The 26,066-nt window shown below is 33.3% G+C and overlaps 1 protein-coding gene across 12 annotated transcripts in view; it reads right to left on the bottom strand.

The window, feature by feature from the left end:
• Positions 1 to 26,066, bottom strand: part of Dmd (dystrophin) — a 2,367,748-nt gene that overhangs the window by 887,569 nt on the left and 1,454,113 nt on the right. For all 12 annotated transcript variants that reach the window (XM_063279795.1, XM_063279798.1, XM_063279800.1 and 9 more), the window contains 2 exons: positions 15,853 to 15,994; positions 13,433 to 13,582 (listed from right to left, as the gene is read on the bottom strand). In XM_063279795.1, coding sequence (XP_063135865.1) covers positions 13,433 to 13,582; positions 15,853 to 15,994 — 292 coding nt within the window. The remainder of the gene's footprint in view (positions 1 to 13,432; positions 13,583 to 15,852; positions 15,995 to 26,066) is intronic.

Below are 26,066 nucleotides of genomic sequence, written 5' to 3'. Positions count from 1 at the left end.
ATACAACGTTATTACTAGAAGAGAGTAAGCATCAGTTGAGTAAACATCTAAGTAATTAGGAATATATTTTCTTTAAACATTGTACCTTTGATATAATTTTTTTATTAACTTGAGTATTTCTTATATACATTTCGAGAGTTATTCCCTTTCCCGGTATCCGGGCAAACATCCCCCTCCCCCCTCCCCTTCCTTATGGGTGTTCCCCTCCCAAACCTCCCCCCATTGCCGCCCTCCCCCCACCAGTCTAGTTCACTGGGGGTTCAGTCTTAGCAGGACCCAGGGCTTCCCCTTCCACTGGTGCTCTTACTAGGATATTCATTGCTACCTATGAGGTCAGAGTCCAGGGTCAGTCCATGTATAGTCTTTGGGTAGGGGCTTAGTCCCTGGAAGCTCTGGTTGCTTGGCATTGTTGTACATATGGGGTCTCGAGCCCCTTCAAGCTCTTCCAGTTCTTTCTCTGATTCCTTCAACGAGGGTTCTATTCTCAGTTCAGTGGTATGCTGCTGGTATTCGCCTTTGTATTTGCTGTATTCTGGCTGTGTCTCTCAGGAGCGATCTACATCCGGCTCCTGTCGGTCTGCACTTCTTTGCTTCATCCATCTTGTCTAATTGGGTGGCTGTATATGTATGGGCCACATGTGGGGCAGGCTCTGAATGGGTGTTCCTTCAGTCTCTGTTTTAATCTTTGCCTCTCTCTTCCCTGCCAAGGGTATTCTTGTTCCCCTTTTAAAGAAGGAGTGAAGCATTCACATTTTGATCATCCATCTTGAGTTTCATTTGTTCTAGGCATCTAGGGTAATTCAAGCATTTGGGCTAATAGCCACTTATCAATGAGTGCATACCATGTATGTCTTTCTGTGATTGGGTTAGCTCACTCAGGATGATGTTTTCCAGTTCCAACCATTTGCCTACGAATTTCATAAAGCCGTTGTTTTTGATAGCTGAGTAATATTCCATTGTGTAGATGTACCACATTTTCTGTATCCATTCCTCTGTTGAAGGGCATCTGGGTTCTTTCCAGCTTCTGGCTATTATAAATAAGGCTGCAATGAACATAGTGGAGCATGTGTCTTTTTTATATGTTGGGGCATCTTTTGGGTATATGCCCAAGAGAGTTATAGCTGGATCCTCAGGCAGTTCAATGTCCAATTTTCTGAGGATCCTCCAGACTGATTTCCAGAATGGTTGTACCAGTTTGCAACCCCACCAACAATGGAGGAGTGTTCCTCTTTCTCCGCATCCTCGCCAGCATCTGCTGTCCCCTGAGTTTTTGATCTTAGCCATTCTCACTGGTGTGAGGTGAAATCTCAGGGTTGTTTTGATTTGCATTTCCCTTATGACTAAAGATGTTGAACATTTCTTTAGGTGTTTCTCAGCCATTCGGCATTCCTCAGCTGTGAATTCTTTGTTTAGCTCTGAACCCCATTTTTTAATAGGGTTATTTGTTTCCCTGCGGTCTAACTTCTTGAGTTCTTTGTATATTTTGGATATAAGGCCTCTATCTGTTGTAGGATTGATATAATTAAGCAACTAGGTTTCAGAGTATGGGGAGTACACAGAAGATATCTCGGTATGTACATACTTCTATCAGATGGCATAGCTTCCTTGTGACTTACTTTGAGCAAAATATTCATTCATTATGATAGCAAGACAAACCCTAGTGTAAATCACAAAATTCCAGGTTCATTTTTGATTCACGGGAATAGGATGAGGGCATTTTGTTGGGAGATGAGATAACACATGAAACATAGGTAAATTTTCCTAGCTAAGTACATCATAGATATATTATTATACCCCAGCATGACAGGAAAAAAAAGCTATCACTGAGCCAATAAAAGCAGCTTAACTTTTTGACCCACAGATCATATAAAACTATTGGTTATCATTTTAAGGGATTTTTTAAAGCAATTTGGTATATGGTATCATTACATTTTTTTATGATAATGTAGTTTAAAGTGATGAACTGAAGGATAGATACTAGAGGGTGCCAGAGAAGTTTCCAATAACTTCAGAATTTTACATCTACAACTTTTTTGTTATAATGAGTAAACTAAATTTATGATTATCGTCTGTAATGATAACCCATAAAAAAACTCATTGAAATTTAATGTGACTGAACTTTATATAATCCTTATTAGTAGACCTAATAATAGTATTTTCTGACTACTTGGTCTATATAAAAACTATTGTCTATATTGTCTATAAAAAAACTATATAAAAACAGTGAGTGAGGGGAAAATGTGCTGTCATAACTAACTCCTTCTGCTGTTTAGTCTGTGATTAAACTTCTGGGTAAATCAATGCAGAAAGATGTTTGGAAGGAAATTCCAGAAACAACATAAGTCAATCTCATAAAATATATAATACAGAATAATACATAATATTGAAAGCAAATAAAATAAGTCTGAGAAAACAAGTTATGTGGAGGAATGTATCATCGGGGTATAAACTCCCAATAGTGTTCTTAAGGTAATAAATTAAGTATAGTATGCTCAAGACATCAGTTAAAATTGACTATGTATCTTCTGGTGGTTGTTTAGACATGCTTCAGTCATAGCAAAAGACATAAAATATCATTCCACCATCTCAGAATGGATCATCTACAACTTCTATGAACTAGAAGTGTTGGTATACTCCTATATGCATCCTTGACAACTAATGGTCGTATTATTGTTAAAGTAAATCAAAGCCAAGTGTGGAAAAGTGAACCTAGAATTCTGGAGGCAGGGTCAGTTAGATCTCTGAAATAGAAGCCAGCCTGGGCTATCTCCATAGCAAGTTCCAGTCCAGCCAGGGTTTTCTAATAAGACTGTTTCAAGAAGAAAAAGGACTATAGGGGCTGAAGGGGGTTGCAATCTCATAGGAAGAACAACAGTATCAACCAACCAGACCCCCAGAGCTCCCAGGGACTAAACCACCAACCATTGAGCATACATGGAGCTAACCATGGCTCCAGCTGCATATGTAGCAGAGGACAGCCTTGTAGGACATCAAAGGGAAGAAAAGTCCTTGGTCCTGTGAAGACTAGATACCTCATTGTAGGAGAATGCCAGGGTGGGGAAGCAGGAGGGAATGGGTGGCTAGGTGGGTGGCTAGGTGAGTGGGCAGGTAAGCCTCCTTATAGAAGCAGGAGGATGGGGATGAGATAAGGGTTTTGCAGAGGGAAAACCAGGAAAGGGGATAACATTTGAAAAGTAAATAAAAATATCCAATAAAATAAAATAAATAAAAGTAAAAGAAAATGGACCAAGACTTATTATATCACATCTAGAAATAAGCTAGGATGACAGAAATCTCAAACATCCCACATGGTCCCCTGTATCAAGAACCAGATTTTAATGGGGTTTGGGTGCTTTTTGTGAGTAGTGTGTTTGAGAAATTCTATTTCTATGTGGTGACGCATCCTCACTTGTTTATTACTGGTGCTGAAATTTTATGATGCCTGTCTTGTAATAGTAGTTATAATTTTGCTACTTCATAATATTTAATAAAGTATTACAGTGAATGCTGTATCTTTAGTTCCCCATTGCATCCTGGAAATGTACAAACAAGACTTATGTGCTGCCATTATGTAAATGAGGACATGGGGACACAAAAGAGATTTGAATTACTTGTCTGGAGTTAGTAAGTAGATAAATAGAACCTGGACTGCATTACTAATTGAAAGTATTTTGATCTTTCCAATACTAACATGCAATGTCGAAGGTAAAATGTGGAATGGGAATAGCTATTATAGAAACCAGTAAAATATTTGAAGTCACATTCAAATTAAGTGGAAGAATAGGCACTAGTAGTACTTTTTTTTTTAAAAAAGGTGATCCTCTGCAAATATAGCAAATGCAATATAAACTGTTTCAACCACTATGAAAATCAGTAGGGAGGTTCCTAGTTTAACTCAAAAAGACCTATAATATGATACAGCAAAGCCACTCCTTGATATTCGCCCCAAAGTCTCCAAGTCAACATATCATTAAGATCCTTGCACATTTACTTTTATCACAGAACTATTCACAATAACTCAGTTATTAAACAAACCTAGGTGTCCAACAACAGAAAAATAAGTAAAGGGTAATGTAATTTTTCTGTCTGTCTGTCTGTCTGTCTGTCTGTCTGTCTGTCTCCCCTCTGTATGTACATGGCACTTTCTTTTTGCCTGTCTCTCTCCATTTGTGTGTATCTCTCACACATTTAATCTATTTATCTACTATCTAATCTATCTAATATATAAAATTATTTCATAAATACATATAATTTGATGTCTATACATATACATATTATACATATTACATATATACTTATTATGGTGCCATATTATACATTTATATAATGTATGTATGTAGTTTATGTTTAAAGCTGTTTAGGGAAATCCAAATTACTGTAGCAGTTTGAATGAAAGTTGTCCCCAGTAATCTTTAGCTTTGGAATACTTAACACTTGACTGCCAGTTCGAGCTTTCAAAGAAGTAAGAAGTTGCAGGTGATTTGAGATCAAAAGCCTGACATAATTTCCAGTTCCTTTTCTCATTCATGTTTGTTGGTTTATGTGTATACTCTTAGCTTTCTGTTCCTGCTTCCATGCCTTCTGCATATGGTGATGTTGTCCCTGCCATTATGAACTTTAATCCCTGGAATTTCTATAAGTTGCTATGATGATCATGATTTATCATAGCAACAGAAAAGTTACTCATACAGACACTAATGGAAAGAGTATATGATGGAAAAAGGAAAGAGAAGGAAGGTGTATGGGTTAAAATGCCTCAAATATATTAGATACTTCTATGACAATGTGCTCATGTAATGTACAACATCCCACAGTGGATGAGAAGAAACTCTCATCCTTTGCTCAATTTAGAAGTTATCTTTTAATTGTATCACATTTCAGTTTCTGTATAAATGATTGGAGATATCAATGACAGTATCTTTCCTTGTTATTTTAGTATTTAAAATAGTTTTCATCCACACACAGTATAATATTTTAAACATAAAGTATTTTTTAGTCTTTCCTCTATTTTATGGATAACTATATTGGTTTCCAACAAATGGGGTTCTTTCTAACACCAGAAACTCATTTTTTCTCCTTTCATCAGCATCTCAATAATTTTAGGAGAAAGCAGCATATCACTCATAAAAATGAACAAGGAGGTGAGAAAAAATTAATTACTACATTGGACAAGGAAGTTAAAAACCAGAAAAAATAGCAAAAGTGATTTCTTTGATAGTCACTTAAACTATAATTGTGTTATAGAAATTTCACTCTTTTATCAAAGCCTAAATAAGTCCAAGCATTACTATCTCATTCAAAATATTGATATTCCTCACACCTGAAAAAGAACGTGTCAACTTTGTAAGATTTCTCTTTTTATTCTGTACAGAATATATAGTCATCAATAGATTGTCTACATATTGCAATTATCAAGACAAATGAATTTTCTTGAAATATCCTTGTAGTGACTTTGGTGTCTGGTCCACCAGTTTTCCTTCATATTTGATCAACCACGCCAAAGAGGAATTATATCTTTCCAATGTTAACTGAAAATTTTCCCAAGTCAGAATGGCATGATCCTGCTCATATGCTTTAACTTGTCCAGCAAAAGTGGTTGATTTTATTGATCAACAAACAAAGAAACTCATTGAGTTCTGATAATTGTTTTTAACCTCAGCAGGCAGATTCAAAGGCCATAAACCAAAATTTCTCAATCAGGCTCTGATCATCTCCCCTTCAGAAGCTCCACAGTCCACTTGCCTTGAACTCTATATAAGGTGGATAAATGAGGGCAATGCTGCTTTTGGCATTCGACTTACTCACAGATAATCTAGCTCATCCTTCTCAGCTGACACAAGACAGAAATAACATCAAAGTGTGATAAACTCTTTCCTGCAAACCAGGGGTTCCATGGTTCATTGGCCACAGGCCCAATCTATCAATCCACTTTCTACACAATAAAAGGTAAGAATCCTATCACAGATCTGTTATTAAGCCCTGGCAGGTGGTCTATGACAGAAATGGAATCCATCAGCTGGTCAGTATTCATTATCCCTTTTTCTCTAGTTTGAAGTATCTGGGGTCAGCAAACATGCATATAGCAGTCAGGATTTAGTATTAAATTCTTTTTGGTACATAAATAAACTTATATATCTTTATGTATAAGTATAAAGAATTCACTGAAATGTTTATTTTTGGTATGATTCTGACCTTTCATAAAATAGCTCTGTTATTATATTTTCACATTGCATATTAGCTTTGTAGGTGATATAATAAATGAAACTAGGATGAAATTTACAATCTGTATTCTTAAATATGCCCTTTAATATTCTTTTCTTATTCAGTCTCAGTTTAAGGAGTCAGTATATGAAAACCTCCATTCAATTCAAGATTATTAAATTATTAAGCAGAAAGGAAGAACCTTCTAGTTTTAGAGTTGATGTCATAAAACCTAGTCAAAAAAAATCTGCAGTAACAAAGTAAGAAAATCACTGTGCCTTGGCAAAATCCTTTTTTATTGTAATTTTTCTACTGTCTCAAATTTACTGCCATAGGGCAAATATGTTTGTGATAATAAAGAACCTTTAAAATATTATACTAAAACTCAAGAATTATGAAAAATTTCTCAATATTCTTTCACCATAACAGTATTTCTCATTTAAATTCATTGTGAAGAGAAAAGCATGTTTGCCAGAAATAATCAGATCTGTTTTTACTGGAAATTAGCTTACTTTTTAAATAAAGTATCAACCATAGGAAACTTAAAGAATACAGTTTTGGGTGAGATGCATGGTCTTAGCATTCACACAGTGATAAAAGAAAAAGTTTCATATGTAATTTAATCCTAGCACAAGTATCACTGTTATACAATACGAACTGGGCTTTCATATGTCAAATTTTAAAACAGCATAGTCTTGAAACAATTATATTAGCTAAAAATCCTTAGTAAATAATATCTGGTACCAAGATAACTTTCAAAACATCATCTGTCAACATCAAGACTGTACAAAAGAGAAAGATACAAGGCCTGGATTCCTGAGTTAGAGCCAGTCTCATGAATTAATTGTAAAGATATTCAAGAGTCAAAGGTAAAATAAGACAGGTTCATGATTGAAAAGTGAAAATGTTGGTGTATAAATACAATGTTGTCTGCTTAGGCTTATTAAAAGTGAACAGAAAAGCTCAATATTTTCCTGCTCCTTTCATTCGACATGCTAGTTGCTAAACTTTTATTTTTTTATTTTTTTATTTTTTTAAGTCAAGATCATTAGAAGGGCATTGGCTGAAAAACCCTTTGTGCTTCCTAATAGGGCCACTTTGTTGTTTTAGTGAGCCAAATACTCATCACATTTAGCCACTGCATTCCTAATTCAGGTTTCTCTTCATAAGCCATAGCTACTACTATTTGATTAAGTTGTTTCAGACAGAATGATGTACTTCATTTTTGAATTTTAATATTTTTAACAACACTCATATTTTTAAAATTAAATGTATTATGCAATTAAATTGTGAGAGGCACTAGGTTACTCATTGCACATGTACTACTTCACTGAGATTTCCCTTTAAGCTGTCATATTTATATATCTATTGTTATTTGAATTTTGAAATTAAATAAATGAAGAATGGCTTAGAAATGATTGAAGTCGCACAGATCATAATCACTAGAATACATAATATATCAGTAATTATTAATGACCACAGAAAATTGCTTTTTTATCAACCTTAAACACTTTTTCTTCATATATTTTCCAATCTATATTTTTAGTGTTCAAAATCACAATAGCTTGGAAAATAGAAAGGGATATATTCTTATAAATTTCCATTGCTGACAGAATGACTAATTTTGCAATAAAGACAATCCAATTTCTTGGACAGGGCAGTCTTGTCAATATCATTGAAATGTCAAGAAGGTAGATAGTACTTCTGGTTGTAAGAGCATTAGCAGTGAGTATAATACAGTTATTGAGCACTGTGATGATTCATCTATAGGAGCCTGATATTTAGAGGATGATCTTGTATGTATATCTTTTATCATTAAAAGTGGGTATTAACAAGAGGAAAAGAGAGACTATTAAAAATTGTAATGGGAGAACAGGCAAAAGTGAGAACCTTAAGGGAAATTGAGATATACTCTAATAATAAACCCCATCACGGTGTACATTTTAATAGGAGGCAAAGCCAAGGACAATTAGATTATAAACACTAAATTAACACCCCATTCACCCAACTTTCAGTTTCTACCTATTTAGCAACTATAAATTAGAGATATGAATATTTATAATGCAAAGCCTCATAAAATTATGTATGTCCTTTAAATGGCACAAGGGCAGGGATTGGTAATGATATGCTTAGAATAGCATGTGATACACAGTCACTCATTAGATAGTTGAATGAATAAATAGATGAGCTCATGAATCTTAACTACATAAAGATACATTCCAGATGATGGATTTCAGAAACCATCAAGCTTATGCTCACTGACCAAGTAAGCATCATTTTCTAGTACAATACCATTTCGGGTCATAGGTTTATAAAATAAAGGACTAAGTGGATTTTGCCACTTTGCTTTATCAGGCAAATTCATGAGTATATCAGACATCATATGGAGTAACGTAGTCCCTGCTTCTATTTCTATTTCAATGAATTACTTCTTTTCTTTTATAGTATATATTATAAAGTCTTTTCTTGGCTCCATAAACACTAGTCAGCATGGTAATAACTCCAGTGAAGCATTTTCTTCTTTCATTATAAAATTTGTAGTGGGGTAAATACTGAATGATCGCTACTAATGCCATCTATTAATCACCATACTGAGACAGAAAATTGACTGGAGCACTATCCGTATTTTAGCAAGATGTGGAATAGCCAAGCATTTGCTTTATATAATTTTCTGCATTTGCTTTCTGCATTTGTAGCAATGACTACTAATGACTGACATTACATAGCAAATGTACCTGAAAAGAGACCAATAATTTATTCAACTAACACGAATGAAAAGAGCATTGTTAAATTGTTTATTCCTTGGATAGATATTTAGAAATAATATGATTAGAGGTTAATACAAAATGCATCAAATTTCTGGAAATTTAGAAACAGTTACTAGTGTACTGTAGAAAATGTTCTGGTTGAAGAATTGAACTATACATTTACTTTCATGGCTTTTATTTTGTGATTTCATTGGAAAGTAATTTCAGCGCTATTACAAAATTACTTTTATGCTAAGCTTGAAGATACATGGTTTTAAACCTAATTTTTTTCTGGGTAAAGTAAATCAGATTTTCTAGGAAGATTCACTCAACTGAAATTCACTTTGCAGTACAATTTTTAACAGGCTCTGTAAAATGATTCAGTCTTAGTATATCACTTTATACTGCCATGACAGTAAAAAAGTTAAAATAAGTATCTGTGAAATGGAAAATGTGGAACAAAATTTAATTTTATGAAATGAATTCAGATTTGTTATGATTATTAGAAATATATAATATGATATATGTAAAGGTACCTAAAATAAAGATATATATGTACATGTACATATATAATACATAATATATATGTTAGAATATAATATATAATATACATTAGCATATACTCGTCAAAGGATCCAGTTTTCCACAAATAAGCATTTTACCAATTATTTTTTTAAAGATTTATTTATTTATATGTAAGTACACTGTAGCTACCTTCAGACACACCAGTAGAGGGCATCAGATCTCATTACAGATGGTTGTGAGCCACCATGTGGTTGCTGGGATTTGAACTCAGGACCTCTGGAAGAGCAGACAATGCTCTTAAACACTGAGCCATCTTACCAGCCCATTTTACCAATTATTTAAAGGAAATAAGATCCTTGTCTTTATCATTAAAACAACAGTTTAAAAAAATGAGAATTCCTATATTTTCTTTGTTTCTAACATTATATATATATATATATATATATATATATATATATATATATATATATATATATGAGAAAAACAATAGGGCTTCACCAAATGGCTGAAGGGTAATATTTATCTTGGAGATACTTTTTTGTAACTAAAATGTCAAAAAATCTTCCCAGAAGCTAGTATCTGAACCTGGCAGCTGTGTAATTTAGTATAATGAAGCTATTTCCATCTAATTAATCTGAACTCTACAAAATTAAGTTCCATACTTTCATTTTTTTATTTAAAGAAAGGTAAGACAGAATATGATTCAAACATAATGTTGGACCTAAACGTGGTGAACATAACAGGAAACTGAATACAATCCCTACATCACCTAGAAAAAGAGAAGTAAAAAATGAGGGGAGACATGAAATGATAAGGATGTGCAAAAAAAGGATGAAACAATATAGTCAGATAAGGAGAGGAGAAAAGCATGTTCTACATACAATATCCAGGTGGAAATGATGTCATCATCCATATACATATCTGGAATTATGTCAGTTCATAAGCAAAAGTATGTAGCAAAGACACAAATGAAGTGTAGGGAGGAGACACAGCAAGAAACAATCCATAAGGCAGTAAATTTTGGTATCTCACATTTTCTATCATTATAAATTTCTGTTCCTATTGTGATATCAAGATGTACTAGATATTAAATAACATTTTAGAATATTTATTCTCCTTTGACTCCTTCTATAGTAATGGTTTTCCTTATATGATTGTACAACTACAAAATTTAAATTATCAATATATCACATTAAGTGCAAGTATCTATGCTTTTACATGGGCATTTTGAAATTATTTAACAAAGGAAACTTTCCATTTTACATTGAAGAACCACCCTCCAGAAAAAATATTTAGCGTTATCTTCCACAAAACTGAGAGGAAATATGATACCTTGAAATAAACGATTTTTTTCAAATATGTACTTCCTTGAATTAGAGTTCTAAACAAGAATTTTGATTGTAATTTCATAAAAGTAATACTTTTTTTACCTTCTACATACTTTATCAGTTCTGAGAATGATCTCTTACAAGACCTACAGCATCGTAATTTTACAATATAATAAATAACCTGAGGTTTCAATTATTTTCTTCCGCATACCTCTCTAGTTAGGTGCTGATGAAACAAGCAAGTTTTAGAGGTAATTGTGCCACTTTGAGAGAAGTCATTTTATAATACATGAAAATTACAGTTCTTCAGTATCTTCTTGGAACACATTTGTTCCTAGTTTCTAGGATTACAATTTCCTGTAAATTTTAGATGGAAAAAGGTTAACATGTCTGAACTGTGCTAAATAACATAGTAGTATTGTTGTCAAAAGTGAAGGAGAAGCCTCAGAACATTTTTGAAGGTTAAAAGCGTATCTGGAGGAAACATTTATAGGAGAAGCTTCATTATGTTAAGAAACAAACATACTAGCAGATACTGATAGGGAAGATACCAAGATGTGTAGAGCCAGAAAATAGGCTAAAATTGAGAATCTGGAGGTTTTAAGTGGAAATTTGTTCCCAGTTTAATTTAATACCAGAATATAAACCATTGTTTTCCACTAGCTACAAATGAGAAATACTAATGAGTAGTACTTTTTGTCAAATTAAATACAAATCCAAACAAGGAAGTATAGATTTTTTTTGATTTTTTTATCTTTTATACTTCTCTCATTCATTATGTATCAACCACAGTTTTCAGTCCCTCCCCCTACTTTCCTCCCATAACAATCCTTTCTCTGTCTCCCTGCACCAAAAAAAAAACCTTAAAAATAAAACCCAAAACAACAACAACAACAACCACAACAACAAAACCAGCAACAATAAAAAACAAAATAAAACAAAAAATCTAAAACAATAAAAAGAGCAGGCCTCCCAGGGATATCCATTGATCATGACTTAATAAGATAAAATGAGACTGAGCACAAACCTGCACATCACAGCTGTACAGGGCAAAGACTTGATTTACAATCTGTCCTGCCTGCAAGTCATATTGGGAAAGTGGTGGCACATAACTTGTGGGAGTGGCTATCCCATTACTGAACCAAATTATACCCCATGCCCAGAGAGGGACCTCAACTTTGATACTGCCTGGATAGCTCAGTACCAGAGGTAGAACAGTCCAGACACTCAGAATAGAACCAAACACAACTGGCAAAAAAAGTCAATGCAATTATTACTATAAAATTCTGTTATAAATTGTGGCCTAAACCAACTGTCATCAGAGGGCCAACAATTAGGAACCAATGAAAGCAGAACCACAGACCCACTGCCAAACACTAAAATTCTTGTAAAAGAAATTAAACTTGGTAGAAGTTAATGAATAACTCAAAATATAAAATATAGCATTTGTATGCAGTGTCTTCTTCTTCTTCTTGTTCTTCCTCTTCTCTCTCTCTCTCTCTCTCTCTCTCTCTCTCTCTCTCTCTCTCTCTCTCTCTCTCTCTCCCTCTCCCCACAAATAGGCACACGCACACACATACATAATATAAACACACTAAATCAGGCACAAGGAACACATACTTTATGGTTTTACTTACATGCAATAACTCAACTAAGCAAATCACAGAGATACCCAGTAAATGGAGAGGATATCAGAGGCTAAAGCGAAAACTTTTTAACTTTTAAGGAGTTTTAGTGTGAGGTGAAGGAAAGCTGTGGAAACAGATGATGATGATTATGATGATGGTTTGTAACCAATGCCAAGAGATTATGTAATAAAATGCATATCTGATAGATTTGACAATGTAAATGTCTTATGAAAGATTTTAAATAATAAATAAAATCTATCAAGTTATATATTTTAAGTAGGTAAATTTTTAACACGTTAATTTGATGTCAGTGAACAAGATAGAAACATGAAAAGATTGTAAGATTTGCCATCGAGCTACTATTGTACTTGTTTATAGACAGTCAAGTGGAAGCAGATGCATGCATGAATATTCACCCAAGGAGTACGGAAGTATTTCTGTGGGATAAATAAATGCTACTGGGTCAAAATGATTTGGGTTGCAATATAAATTTTTGGGTGCAGTTTGTTTTTAAAAATATGCATTAGGCTTATTAACACTTAATATTTTACATCAATGTTAGAATGTGTCCTAGGTGGAAAAAAATTAAGACTTTCAAAATAAGGGAACTAGAAATGAGTCCTTTTTGAGACTACTGAAAATGCATTGTTTAATATTTAAGTCTATATTCTTGGCTTAAAATAGTAATTCTGCATCACATCACTTGCTGATTAATTACATTTCTTACTAATTGCTTTACCAACGTTTCAACGTATGGAGTATTTTTTTTTCAAAAAGCATTGGTTCACACTTTGTCTTTGGTCTTTAATGTAAAGTCACCCACCATCACCAATTGCTTTGTGTTAGCAAAATATATAGGAAAATAAAAATCAGAAAGTCAGTTTAAAAAGCAAAACAATAATCCATGCTTCTGCTTCCTTCCAAGAATAAAACTCAGAAAAAAGCAAATTCAAACAGTAGCAACACTTAACACATGTGACAGAGAAGATGGTTAATGTCTAACCTTTATCCACTGGAGATTTGTCTGTTTGAGCTTCTTTTCAAGTTTATCTTGCTCTTCTGGTCTTATGGGAGCACTTACAAGTACTGCTCCTCCTGTTTCATTTAATTGTTTTAGAATTCCCTGGCGCAGGGGTAACTCTTCTGTCAGTAACTGAAACAGACAAATACAACAACATTTAAAATGAATTACAGTGCAACTCCAACTACCTTTGAGTCACCTTTATTGATTAGTCTATCAAAGTGAAGCGACTTAACTGAAGGTCCACTGGCACCTGAAATACCAAACACTTCCACAGAGCACAGAACTGATGGGCCGAAACCACTGCACCCAAGCAGATAAACCACTACAGACGACTACGCTATTTTCCTCCCTTGAGAGTATTTTTAAGTGAAAAATGTTAGATGACATGTAGAACTCTAAAAGAGTAACAAGCAGTTATTCTAAAAGCGTAAGTTTTATCAGATGGATTGACTCCATCAAACTCTCAAGTGTTTTAGTGTGCCATAACATAGGACAGCATTCACATGAATAGACAACCAAGTTGTCAATAGATATCTTGCCAGACAGTGTGCAGATCTCCTCATTTGCATATATATGAATACTTATACATGTAACCTCACTTCATTTCAAAATATGAAAATAACGATGATATGAAGTATAAAGTATAATAATTATTATCATCTGAAGTAATTATTATGTCACTTTTTGTAGAAGAAAACTGAAATAGGAGATTTAAGTATTAACTGCAAGGACATAGGCTAGTAGCTAATAGAGTAGTAATTCAAACTTGGAAGATTCCATTGTAGAATTTAAATCTATGATCTTCCGTTAAGAGTCATATTGTTATTTTACTTTCTCCATGATGCACAAATCTACCAGTGATCATAACTAAATTTTATCTGGAACTGTAAGAACCAACAGAGTAACTATTAAAATCTAATCTAATATAAAACCTACTTAGCTGTTCATACAAACTATTTTTCATATGACACATATAGCTAGTGGTTACAGCAATGTATGACTAGACTACCTTATCTATCCTTATAGAAAGTTCTACTGTACAATATTATGTAGGTTGTCAATGAAGAATAGAAAATCAATACACAATTATCCATAAATTAAGCCTGCTAAAAATGTCCAGCCAATGAACTATCAATTAAGATATATACGGCATTCAATACATTCAGGAAGGATGGCAAAATGAAGTGGACTTGTTTCTTTTCCAGGGAGCAGTAGTTTATAAATGTCTTATAGGCTTTCAGTACTGAAATGCCAAATACATAGTATAATATCTAATACACAATGTGCATTTAATATTTATATACTGACATAAGCAACTATATTTCCTTTGCATTCTATGTCATGATAGGATGTAATTTTTAATTTTCTCTTTATTTCACAGAAGTAAAGTGTCCATTTGAACTATAATTTGACTGAGTAAACCAACTGATTCATTGATAAAAAAGCAATTCTATTTTCATTTTCTTTTATAACACTCTATAATGATAGGAATGGGAACCAGCTAAAATGTTTTACATGATAATTAAATAAAATAAAGTTCTAAATAAAGCTCATATATGACATATAGTGCATGATAAATATTAATTTTCATCCTTCTTTCACCTTTACTTTAAAAATGAAAATAACATAGTTCCAAAAGACTTAATTTTCTAAAAGTAAAATCATAAAAAATAAATTAGCCATACAATTAGATTACATCAGTGATCCAGGTGAGGTGTCAGCATTTATGTTTGAGTACACACACACACACACACACACACACACACACACACACACACGCACGCACGCACAAAGAATCTCTTGAATATGCTGTTTGTCTAGTGAAACAGTATGGATTGTAAACCAATGTGAAAAGTTTGATGTTTCCATGAAATAACCCCAAGCTAGACACTACTTTTTGTTAATGTAAAATATTTAAGTGGTAGCTGAAGCAGTATTATTTAACAATGTCTTCACTAAGAAAGTATATTCTTCATTAGGGAAACTCTCAGCCCCAGTAATATAGTCTAAAACAGATTGCAAAGTCCTTCTCACTTATATATAGATTTTTTGATTTCACACTTTGCTTTTCAGTTTTCAAAATCATTTGAAATTATAGACCCTGAAATAGCTCTAAAACTAATTATGTAAGTTAGCTTTCAAAATAACTGGTAGGTACTTTGCATGTATAAAGAACATGTATGTATCTAAACACTCATATATCCATCCATATGTATGTATTCTGTAAGTATGTTAATTGACAGTCGTTTGGTTAAAAAAGTAAGGTTGGCAGAAAAAAATACATTGTTAAGAACTACAGATAACATAATGGGTAGGAAAGTCAATGATTCAGTACATTAAAACAGGTTTATATGTGCTTTATACAAATAAGCCCTGGGGATTTTAGTAAACAAAATTACCTTGACTTGTTCAAGCTTTTCTTTTAGCTGTTCCTCATCTCCAGGTGGAGTAGTAGCAATGTTATCTGCTTCTTCCAACCATGAAACAAATTCATTTAAATCTCTTTGAAATTCTGAAAAGACATTCTTTTGTTCTTCAACCCTGCAGAAAGAATAACAAAATTATTGTAAATGACACACCTCTCAGGGTCTAGAAACAGCAAGCCAAAGGAACCAACTGGCCAAATGAACAAAGCAACAGCAATTATGCTTTGGAAAAGCCAGCTACTTAAGAGATAGTCAGATTGTATGATTTATCTTTGTTTCATCCACTTTGAGCGGTCACTTTAATATTTCAAAAACTACGAAAATAGGTCAAGAGAAAAATTCTTTTAAGAATTGCAATAGCCTGTTATTACATTCAGGAAGATTTCACTACCTAGGCAACAGTGGCACTTAGCCTTAGAAAACTCTTGGTTGTGAGGGGCTGTAAAATATTTTGCAGCATTTGTGACCACTCTGCATGAGATTCCCAGCTGTGACAAGCAAAAATATCTTGAGGCCTAATATTTCCTCCACTGGAGGTGTGCAATTTTTTTTCTCTTCTTGGAAACTATTTTAGTAATAGAAATACAAATGTGAAGCTTCATGCTTTAAAGAGGAAAAATTAGAGACTTTTTATGGCAAATTAGATGACAAACATAAAAACAAGGGTATAAAATAAAAAACACCATTCAGATGTTTTCAAACTATAACAGTCCTTTTTAAAAAGTGACAAAAATAACAAAAATGGCATATAAGGCATAACATCCTGGTGGATATTTTTAATTATATGAATACATAGTATATACTTTTTAATTAGGCAAAAACTCACTTTTACATATTAGATTGGATGACACATAGGTAGACAGAATGGTTCATATTTAAAATCATTTACATTTGCTTCTGTCATCTTTTGGGACATTCCATAGAAGCATTTAATTGAAGTATAATATACATATGGGAAAGTACATATATAATTATATAGCTCAATGAAACTATATGTCTTAGATTCATCATATAGCGAAAGAAATAAATTATTATAAGCAATACCTTGCTTCTTACTCATTTTCATGTATCCAGTAACCCATCAACATTTATTATTCTGTAATTTAAGCATTATGAAAAAATAGTAGTATCATATGTCATCCTTTGTGTCTTATTTTTTAACTAAAATTTATGTTTATAATTCTACATATTTTGTTGTTTATTCATTCTCTTGGGTTTATAGTATTCCAAAATATTCCACAAGAGTACAATGTTAATTTGGGTTGTTTTTATACTTTTAAAACATGGTTAAAATAGATATTTTAAAACAAGATAATAAATGATTATTGATAATTTAATGTCTTCAAGAAAATGTATTGCTAGAAATCATTAAAGAATATACCTTTTGTTGAAGAACTTCGATCTGATAAGAGGAAGTATCAATGTTTTTAAATGATCTCTCTTTTTCACAGTTTAGTTTACTAGGAATTTTCAAGGGTGTATGTTGTTTTTTCAGTTTCATTAAATAATATTTATTTATAAATATGCTGATCACTCTTCTTAACTCTCCATCATGTTTTCACTGGCTTTACTTTTCTCTTATTATTTTTAAAAGAAAAATAGTTAATCATCTTTCTTTTTTTATTGGATAATTTTTATTTACATTTCAAATGCTATTCCCTTTCCCACAAGTCCCTTATCTCATCCCCCTCCCCTTCTTCTATAGGGGTGTTCCCCCTCCCCAACCACCCCCTCCTGCTCCCTGACATTCACCTGCACTGTGGGGGGGGTCCAGCTTTGACAGGACCAAGAGCTTCTTCTCTAATTGGTACCCAATAAGGCCATCCTTTGCTACATATGCAGCTGGAGCCATAGTCTGTCCATGTGTATACTTTGGGTAGTGGTTTAGTACCTGGGAGCTCTGGTTAGTTGGCATTGTTGTTCTTATGGGGTTGTAAACCCCTTCAGCTCTTTCAATTCTTTCTCTAATTCCTCCAATGGGACCCTGTTCTCAGTTCAATGGTTTGCTGCTAGCATTTGCCTCTGTATTTGCCATGCTCTGTCTGAGCCTCTCAGGAGACAGCTGTATCAGGCTCCTGTCAGCATGCACTTCCTGGCTTCATCAATATAATCTACTTTTGATGGCTGTATATATGGACTATTTACCCAGGTGAGGTAGTCTCTGAATGGCATCTAATTGTAAATTGTATGTAGATATCTAATTTTTACAGAATTCTGCACTTAATTTTTGTGCAAGACTTCTGTTGAATTTGAAATTATCTTTTGAATTCTGGAAGAGTATTTTGTAACCGTGTCCCAGTTTACAGGAAAGAAGCTTTAGACAGGAAAAAAAATTTTCATCTGCATTTTCACATTTGTCTTTTACTTTTCAAAGTCCAGACAAAGGGACAGCAAATCAGTAACCCTTAGGAAATGTGAACTATGGTTGGATTTTATGCAGTTTCTGAATACATACTTTATTTTCACCCTTCTTGATAATGTTTTGGTCTCTTTTCTGTGTTCTTCAAATACACTAGGTTGACATGTGCTCCTGTCTTGAAATTTCATTACTTACATTTTAAATATGGGTGCTTGTTACCTTAGGTAGGTTTGCACAATAATCCTACTTAAAACTCTACTCCCTTCAATGTTTCTATTAATTGTCTCTGCTTTTGGTTTTCTTTTTAGTTCCTAATGTTACATATTTCATCCTTTTGTTCTTCTCTGATGTACTCTCCATGTCTCATATATGATATTGTACTCCTTTGGTGAAGGCTCTACATGTGGTTATTTGCTAATATAATATTTGCTTTTTGACAATGTCTGTGATATAACAGATGCATAGTAAATACATGGTGGTTAAACAAATGAATGAGTCCATCATTATTTTCAATTTTCTTGGCCTTCTTGTCCTAAAAGAACTTTTCCTATATTTTAAAATATGGATTGTAAGATGTATAATTTACCCCCACTCTGTCCTATGGTGCTTCATTTAAAGACACTTGAACTAGAAATGTACACAGCAACACCATTCTGTGTATGAACACAATGGTGGTGGTGGAATCAGGGAAAGGTGTCATTTAATATGATACCACATAAAGGGTTTTAAAACCAATACAACTTCATTTCCTCACCTATTTTTGTCATACGTCTATATTTTACACACACACACACACACACACACACACACACAAACACACACACAAACACACAGAGTGCCTTTTATTAGTTCGTTTCAAGGCAATGGGGACAATGTAAAATTCTAGTAGTAGGAATACTGCTACTATTGCTTCCATAAACCTTGTAGAAAAATGGATTATCTCAGCTGCTGGAAACTTTATTCTAGAATGTGGGGTAGCATTGTTTATTTTCAGAATCTGGTAAATTGAGCCGCAAGTCAAGAATAACATTTCAAAACCTTCTAATAACTCTCAAATTACATAATTGCGTGTTTTCACTCTTAAATGTACTCAGCCAAGAAAATAAATGTACTTAATCATTATAATTAAGATTTTATAGTTAATTTCAATTAAAATCTAAAAACATTGTTTACCTATTATCTTCTTTTAATATGCTACTGTAAGTAGGTCTGGGTTTAGGCGCGTCATAGAGCATTTGCCTAACATGTATAGGAACTTGTGTTCAATCCCCAGAAACACAAACACAAAACAATTATAGTTAGTTTTCTTATGTTATTTGTTGCTCTGAAAAATATTACTTAAGAATAAGAGTAATAAAGTGTATTTTACCCTTCCTTTGTTACTAGGTATTAAGTTTAGTTATAATTATTATTTATAACAAGCAACATTACATGTGTTTACTCATTTTGGTCTATGTATTGGATAAATTCATTAGAACAAGATAGAGTTAAAATAATGAATTTGAATATTTATTGTTTATCAACCAACCAGACCCCCCGGAGCTCACAGGTAGACTAAACCACAAATCAAAGAGTACACATGGAGTGCCCCATAGCTCCAGCTGCATATGTAACACAGGTGGCCTTGTCAGGCAGGCATCAATGGGAGGAGACGCCCTTGGCCCTATGAAGGCTATATACCCCAGCGTAGGGCAATGCCAGGGCAGGGAGGTGGAAGAGAGTGGGTAGGTGGGAGAGCACCCTCATAGAAAAAGGGAAAGGAGGATGGGATAGGGAATTTCTGGAGGGGAATCCAGGAAAGGGGTTAACATTGAAATATAGATAAAAAATCCAATAAAATTTTCATTGTTAAAAATTCATTGTAATATTGACATTAAAGACACTCATGTGCTCCTTGTCTCCATATGTACCTAGAGCTGGGGCTGTCCCATAGCTCTTGGATCCAAAACCTGCCCTGAGAGAGCTGGTCTGCTACGAGTACTTTCCTTCCTAAATCACAGCCCACAGGTAGGACCCCAAGTTCTCTCCATTGACATTCCAAAGAGAGACCCACCAGGAGTGTACAAGGCTCAGAAGCCACAGGGTGGTCTGGGACAAGACCCTTCTGGTCTCCCTCTGAGTCCAGATATGGGGCTGTCCCACAGCCTTTGGACATAAAACTTGCCCTGAGATAGATGGTCTGCCAGGAGCACTCTCACTCTTAAGACCACAGACTCACAGACCCACAGAAGGGACAAGCTCTAGTCAGAGGCAGCATGACCAACTAACATCAGAGATAACCAGATGGCAAGAGGCAAGCCTAAGAACCTAAGTAACAGCAACCAAGACTACTTGGCATCATCAGAACCCAGATCTCCCACCAAAGCAAATACTGTATGTCCCAACACACCAGATAAACAAGATTTGGATTTAAAATCATATCCCATAATGATGATACAGGACTTTAAGAAGAACATAAATAACTCCCTTAAAGAAATACAGGACAACACAGGTAAACAAGTAGAAGCCCTTAAAGAAGAAACACGAAAATCCCTTAAAGAATTACAGGAAAACACAAACAAACAGGTGAAGTAATTGAGCAAAACCATCCAGGATTTAAAAATGGAAATAGAGAATAAAGAAAGAATGAAGGGAGACATTCCTGGAGATAGAAAATGTAGGGAAGAGATCAGGAGTCATAGAGACAAGCATCACCAACAGAATACGAGATATTTAAGAGAGAATCTTGGGGGCAGAAGATACCATAGAAAACATTGACACAATAGTCAAAGAAAATGCAGAAAGCAAAAAGGTCCTAACCTAAAACATCCAGTAAATCTAGGACACAATGAGAACATCAAATGTAAGGTAAATATGTATAAAAGAAAGCAAGGATTACCAACTTAAAGGGTCAGTAAATACCTTCAACAAAATCATAGAAGAAAACTTCCCTAACCTAAAGAAAGAGATGACCATGAACATACGAGAAGCTTACAGGACTCCAAATATACTGGACCAGAAAAGACTCTCCTTACATCACATAATAGTCAAAACACCAAATGCACAAGACAAAGAAAGACTATTACAAGCAGTAAGGGAAAAAGTTCAAGTAAAATATAAAGGCTATTAGAATTACAACAGACTTCTCACCAGAGACTATGAAAGCGAGAAGATCCTGGACAGATGTCATACAGACCCTAAGAGAACACAAATGCCAGCCCAGGTTACTGTATCCACCAAAAATCTCAATTAACATAGATGGAGAATCCAAGATATTCCATGAGAAAGCCAAATTTACACAATATCTTTCTACAAATCCAGCCCTACAGAGGAAATAGAAAACTCAAATACAAGGAGTGACACTATACCCTAGAAAAAGCAAGAAATTAATATTCCTGTACCAAACCCAAAAGAAGATAGGCACACAAACATAATTCCACCTCTAACAACAAAATAATATAAATGATCACTATTCCTTAATATCTCTTAACATCAATGGACTCAATTCCCCAATAAAAAGACATAGCCTAACAGACTGGATATGTAAAGAGGACCCAGCATTTGGCTGCTCACAGGAAATGAACCTCAGTGACAAAGACAGACACTACCTAAGAGTAAAATTCTAGGACAAAATTTTCCAAGAAAATGGTCCCAAGAAACAATATTGAATAAAATCGACTTTCAAACAAAAGGTATCAAAAAATTAAAAAAGGACACTTCATACTCATCAAAGGAAAAAATATACCAAGGTGGACTTTCAATTCTGAACATCTTGTATGCTCCAAATACAAGGGCACCGATACATTCATAAAAGAAACCTTACTAAAGCTCAAAGCATTCATTGCACCTCACACAATAATAGTGGGAGACTTCAACACCCTACTCTCATCAATGGACAGATCATGGAAATAGAACGTAAACAGAGACACAGTGAAAATTATAGAAGGTATGAAGCAAAAGGATTTAACAGACATCTATAAAACATTTCAATCTAAAACAAAAGAATATACCTTCTTCTCACCACCTCATGCTACTTTCTCCAAAACTGACCATAAAATTGGTCACAAAACAGGCCTCAATAAAGGAGAAAAGGGATAACATTTGCAATGTAAATACGTGAAATATCCAAGAAAAATGAAATTAAAAAAAAAGACACTCATGAACTAACATCATAGGTATGAAATTGCTAGGTGTGCTATATTTTCACGAGGTTTTAAATATTTTTTCTTTATGTATACTTAGTAGAAAAATTGTCATAGTCCTCATTTTCTATTAACAAAAATGCTGAAAATGTTATTAATATAAAATTTCTGTAGGTTTTTGTTGTCTATTTCGTATTGTGCAATGTTTTTATTTTTGTTTCCTTATTTGTTTATATGTTTTGCATACTGTTCATAATTACATTTATAGAGAAAACATTTCTGGTTCTATTTCATCTTTTAGATATTTTTTCTTCTAGTTTCAATTATTTCTAAAAACAAAAGCTCAAATTATTTGTTTCTTCTTTTCTTCATCATTAGTATTGTTTTTAATTGCTTATATTCTGTATACATGCTTACTTTTATTCAAAATACCTTTATTTTCACCAAAAGTATACATGTTAATCTCTCTTAAATTCATTGGAGTTGTTTCTAGACATTTACACAATTTCTGCTGCAATATCAGTTATTTATTGATTTATGAATCCATTTTAATAATTTATGTAATATTGAGTTTCTGTTGTTGAATAATAATCATGATATACATCTTATACTTTTAACTTCTGGTGAGTTAGCCTCCTTCACCTCCTCAGCTCTTCCAACTTAAGTAATATCTTATTTTGTTAAAATATAAAATAAATCTAAGTGATGATGTGTATGGTTGTATTAAACTAATAAATTAATTTGTGAAAATTACCATCTTTCCAATGTAATTCTGCTGTATTTTCTGACTATAGTTGAGCCACTGACAATAATCAGGATCCATTCATGCAGTAAGAATAATTAAGTGTAGCTTATAATTAACTTTCAATATTAGTTTGAAAGGTAGCAACTTGCATATGATTTTCTAGACTTTAACTGTACACTAATTTATAAGAATCTCTGGATAGAAGAAGCCATCCATTAAGAAGTAAAAGTTATGGTTAAAGGCTTTGCTAGCATCGTTTTACACAACAAAGAAAACTTTCATGATTTAATTCGTTAAAAGCATGGAATCTTTTAAAATATAAAAGCACTTAGTAGTTATTTATTATCTTGATTTTGTATCTCAAAAATGTATATAAAATGTGGTGCAAAAATTCCAACTGGACCTTGTTATAATATGCTACTCCAAAGTATATTATAACAAAGTTTCAAATGTAAAGTTTGAAGAGTTGAAATTTGGTTTATGTATTCAGATGATTGCAGAAAAACAAAGCAATACAGTTTTCATTTGCAGCCTTGTCTCCTTACAGAACAATTTAAATGTGCCTTAATGCTGGCATTCATCAGATGAAGTGTTCTTTCTTTGTTTACCTACTTGCTTAATGCTTATGGTAGGATTTATTCAGGCATGTGGTCGTAATAATAATGAAAGGGATATTTAACATTTCCCATCTGCAATTAAATGTGAAATATTTTAGTTTTAGAGGCACTTTATACATTTAGCTGCTTTTTCATCCAAAAGAATGGCTTGTATATAAAATGTGGTTCTGTTACAATTTACATTTTAAACATTGGTGAAGAAATTGAAGAAAGTATGCTTCATGATAGGGGATCTTTGAATACTTAGAAAGGGACAGTTATCAATGTAATTTAATGTAAGTTAAAAATGTAAATACACTATATTGACTACTAACTCTTAATAAATTGTTCTGTGGGGGCTGTTACTATGGTAAGAGAAGGACACTGGCTAATCACCATGATGTTATTACTAGTGTAACAGTATAAGTATGTGCGTTTATCCAGGACTGTAGGCAAGCACTAGATACAGTCAGATTGGTATCTTTTTTTTGGTAATAAACATATCCTTCATCTTGCTCATCCAATACTCTCAATAAAGGAAATAAACCTTAGATTTGTATGCTTTATATGCAGACATGTGATGATACATCTCATTTTCTACATGAGAACGTGCTCTCCACAGGTTTTAGCCAATTTTGAGATGGAAACCTTAGAAATCAGATATAGAATCATAACATACATATATACACACAACACTTAGTCACCAACAATATATGTATTACTTTAAAATTGTATAATTTATCATATCACCTAGATATGATATTTCTTTTTTATTTAATATATATAATAATTGTGTCCAAAATTTTAACATGAATGTTTCATAATGGAATTTTTATCCTGTTAAATATAGTACTTTTGCCACCAAACTCAGTTTTCAAACCTATTGTCACTGTCATTCTCATTGATCCCTATCATACTGCTGTATCCATGTATAATAATCTGCTAGGAATGTTATTCTAATATATTAAATTACATTAGTATTGTCATAAGAAGAGTCTTTTTATGGCATATGACTACAAATTACATGAAGTAACTACTTGCCATGTTGTTTAAAAATATTTTAAACCTTTACCTAACTACTGTAATGCCGTAGCACACAGTTTATCTCTGGTCTTGCATTTATTCCAGGTTTAGCTTATTGCTATTTTGTCAGTTGACTTTGACAGGACATTACAAATAAGTTTAAATAAATAATATCCAATATTTTGTCATTTGAGAATCTTTAGAAATTTTTTTAAAAATATAGTTAGACAAGAAATAACATTCATTATTACTGTCAGAACCAAAATTGCACATACTGCTGAACTGGCTTGTTGTTGGGTCCTCAAATCGTGTATTTGTTGGTGAATACCATAGGAGGTTCCTCAGGGCAACTATCTTCCACATTATTAAATGGTTACCATATTTTAGGAAGGTTTGGAAAAGAATAAAGCTTTACTGGAGAAGGCCTAAAAGTTAAATACAACCCAAAACGTTCCATTTTCTTTTAGCTAATTGGGGGCATTTGGACAATTAACTTCCACATGGCTTTAGCCTCTTTGGCTTAATATTTGAATAAACGGCAGGCAGCTCACAGCATGTTTATAAGATTTTGTGTGCTCTCAGAAACCCCAAATGTTCACCTAATGCTTCATTAGCAGCTTTCAAAATGTGGTAGATAAAATAGAAGGGATCAAATAAAAAAGGAAGAATATGATTAATGAATATTTTAGTTCTAAATCAATTTTGTCCAAGCATACATGTATATGCATAAAAGTACAAAACCTGTAAGAGTATTGCAAGGGAACTACTGGATTCAGACTTTTTTATGTGCCATTTGACAGCTTTATTTCAATGTTCTGACAAACTGCTTTGGCATTTTTTTCCTGGGGAAATTCATAAAGTCTTAATGCCAATCTGAAAATATGTGTGAAATCATCTGAGAATCAAGCTAGGTGAACCATATCTATGATTATAATGTAGCAAACATTTCTAAAGGTTCACTAGTGTCTGATACAATATAGAGACTTATATCTGTTGAGTACAATTTGAATGCTATTGCTAGAGTATACTATATATATACATATATATATATATATGCAAGGAAAATATATATAGAGATAGATGATAGATAATGCCACAGGAATAAATGCTTCAGGAGCACACACATCTGAAAGTAGCAAAGTGTGACTAGAAATGTTGAAGACATGGTGTCAGGGAGTGGTCAAAATTCACTACTGACCATAAAAAGCCTTGCTGAGTTGATGGTACTGGAGTAAAATATACATGGCACAGAGTAACTTGCTCTTCATTGAAAATTTCAACTTTTCTACTTGTTCAGCTATCATATTCCAGTTTCCTTTATCTTTATTTATTTCTGATTACAT

The sequence above is a fragment of the Rattus norvegicus genome, chromosome X, assembly GCF_036323735.1.
Source record: "Rattus norvegicus strain BN/NHsdMcwi chromosome X, GRCr8, whole genome shotgun sequence".
Taxonomy (NCBI): Eukaryota; Metazoa; Chordata; class Mammalia; order Rodentia; family Muridae; genus Rattus; species Rattus norvegicus.
This window is presented reverse-complemented; position numbering and strand designations above follow the sequence as displayed.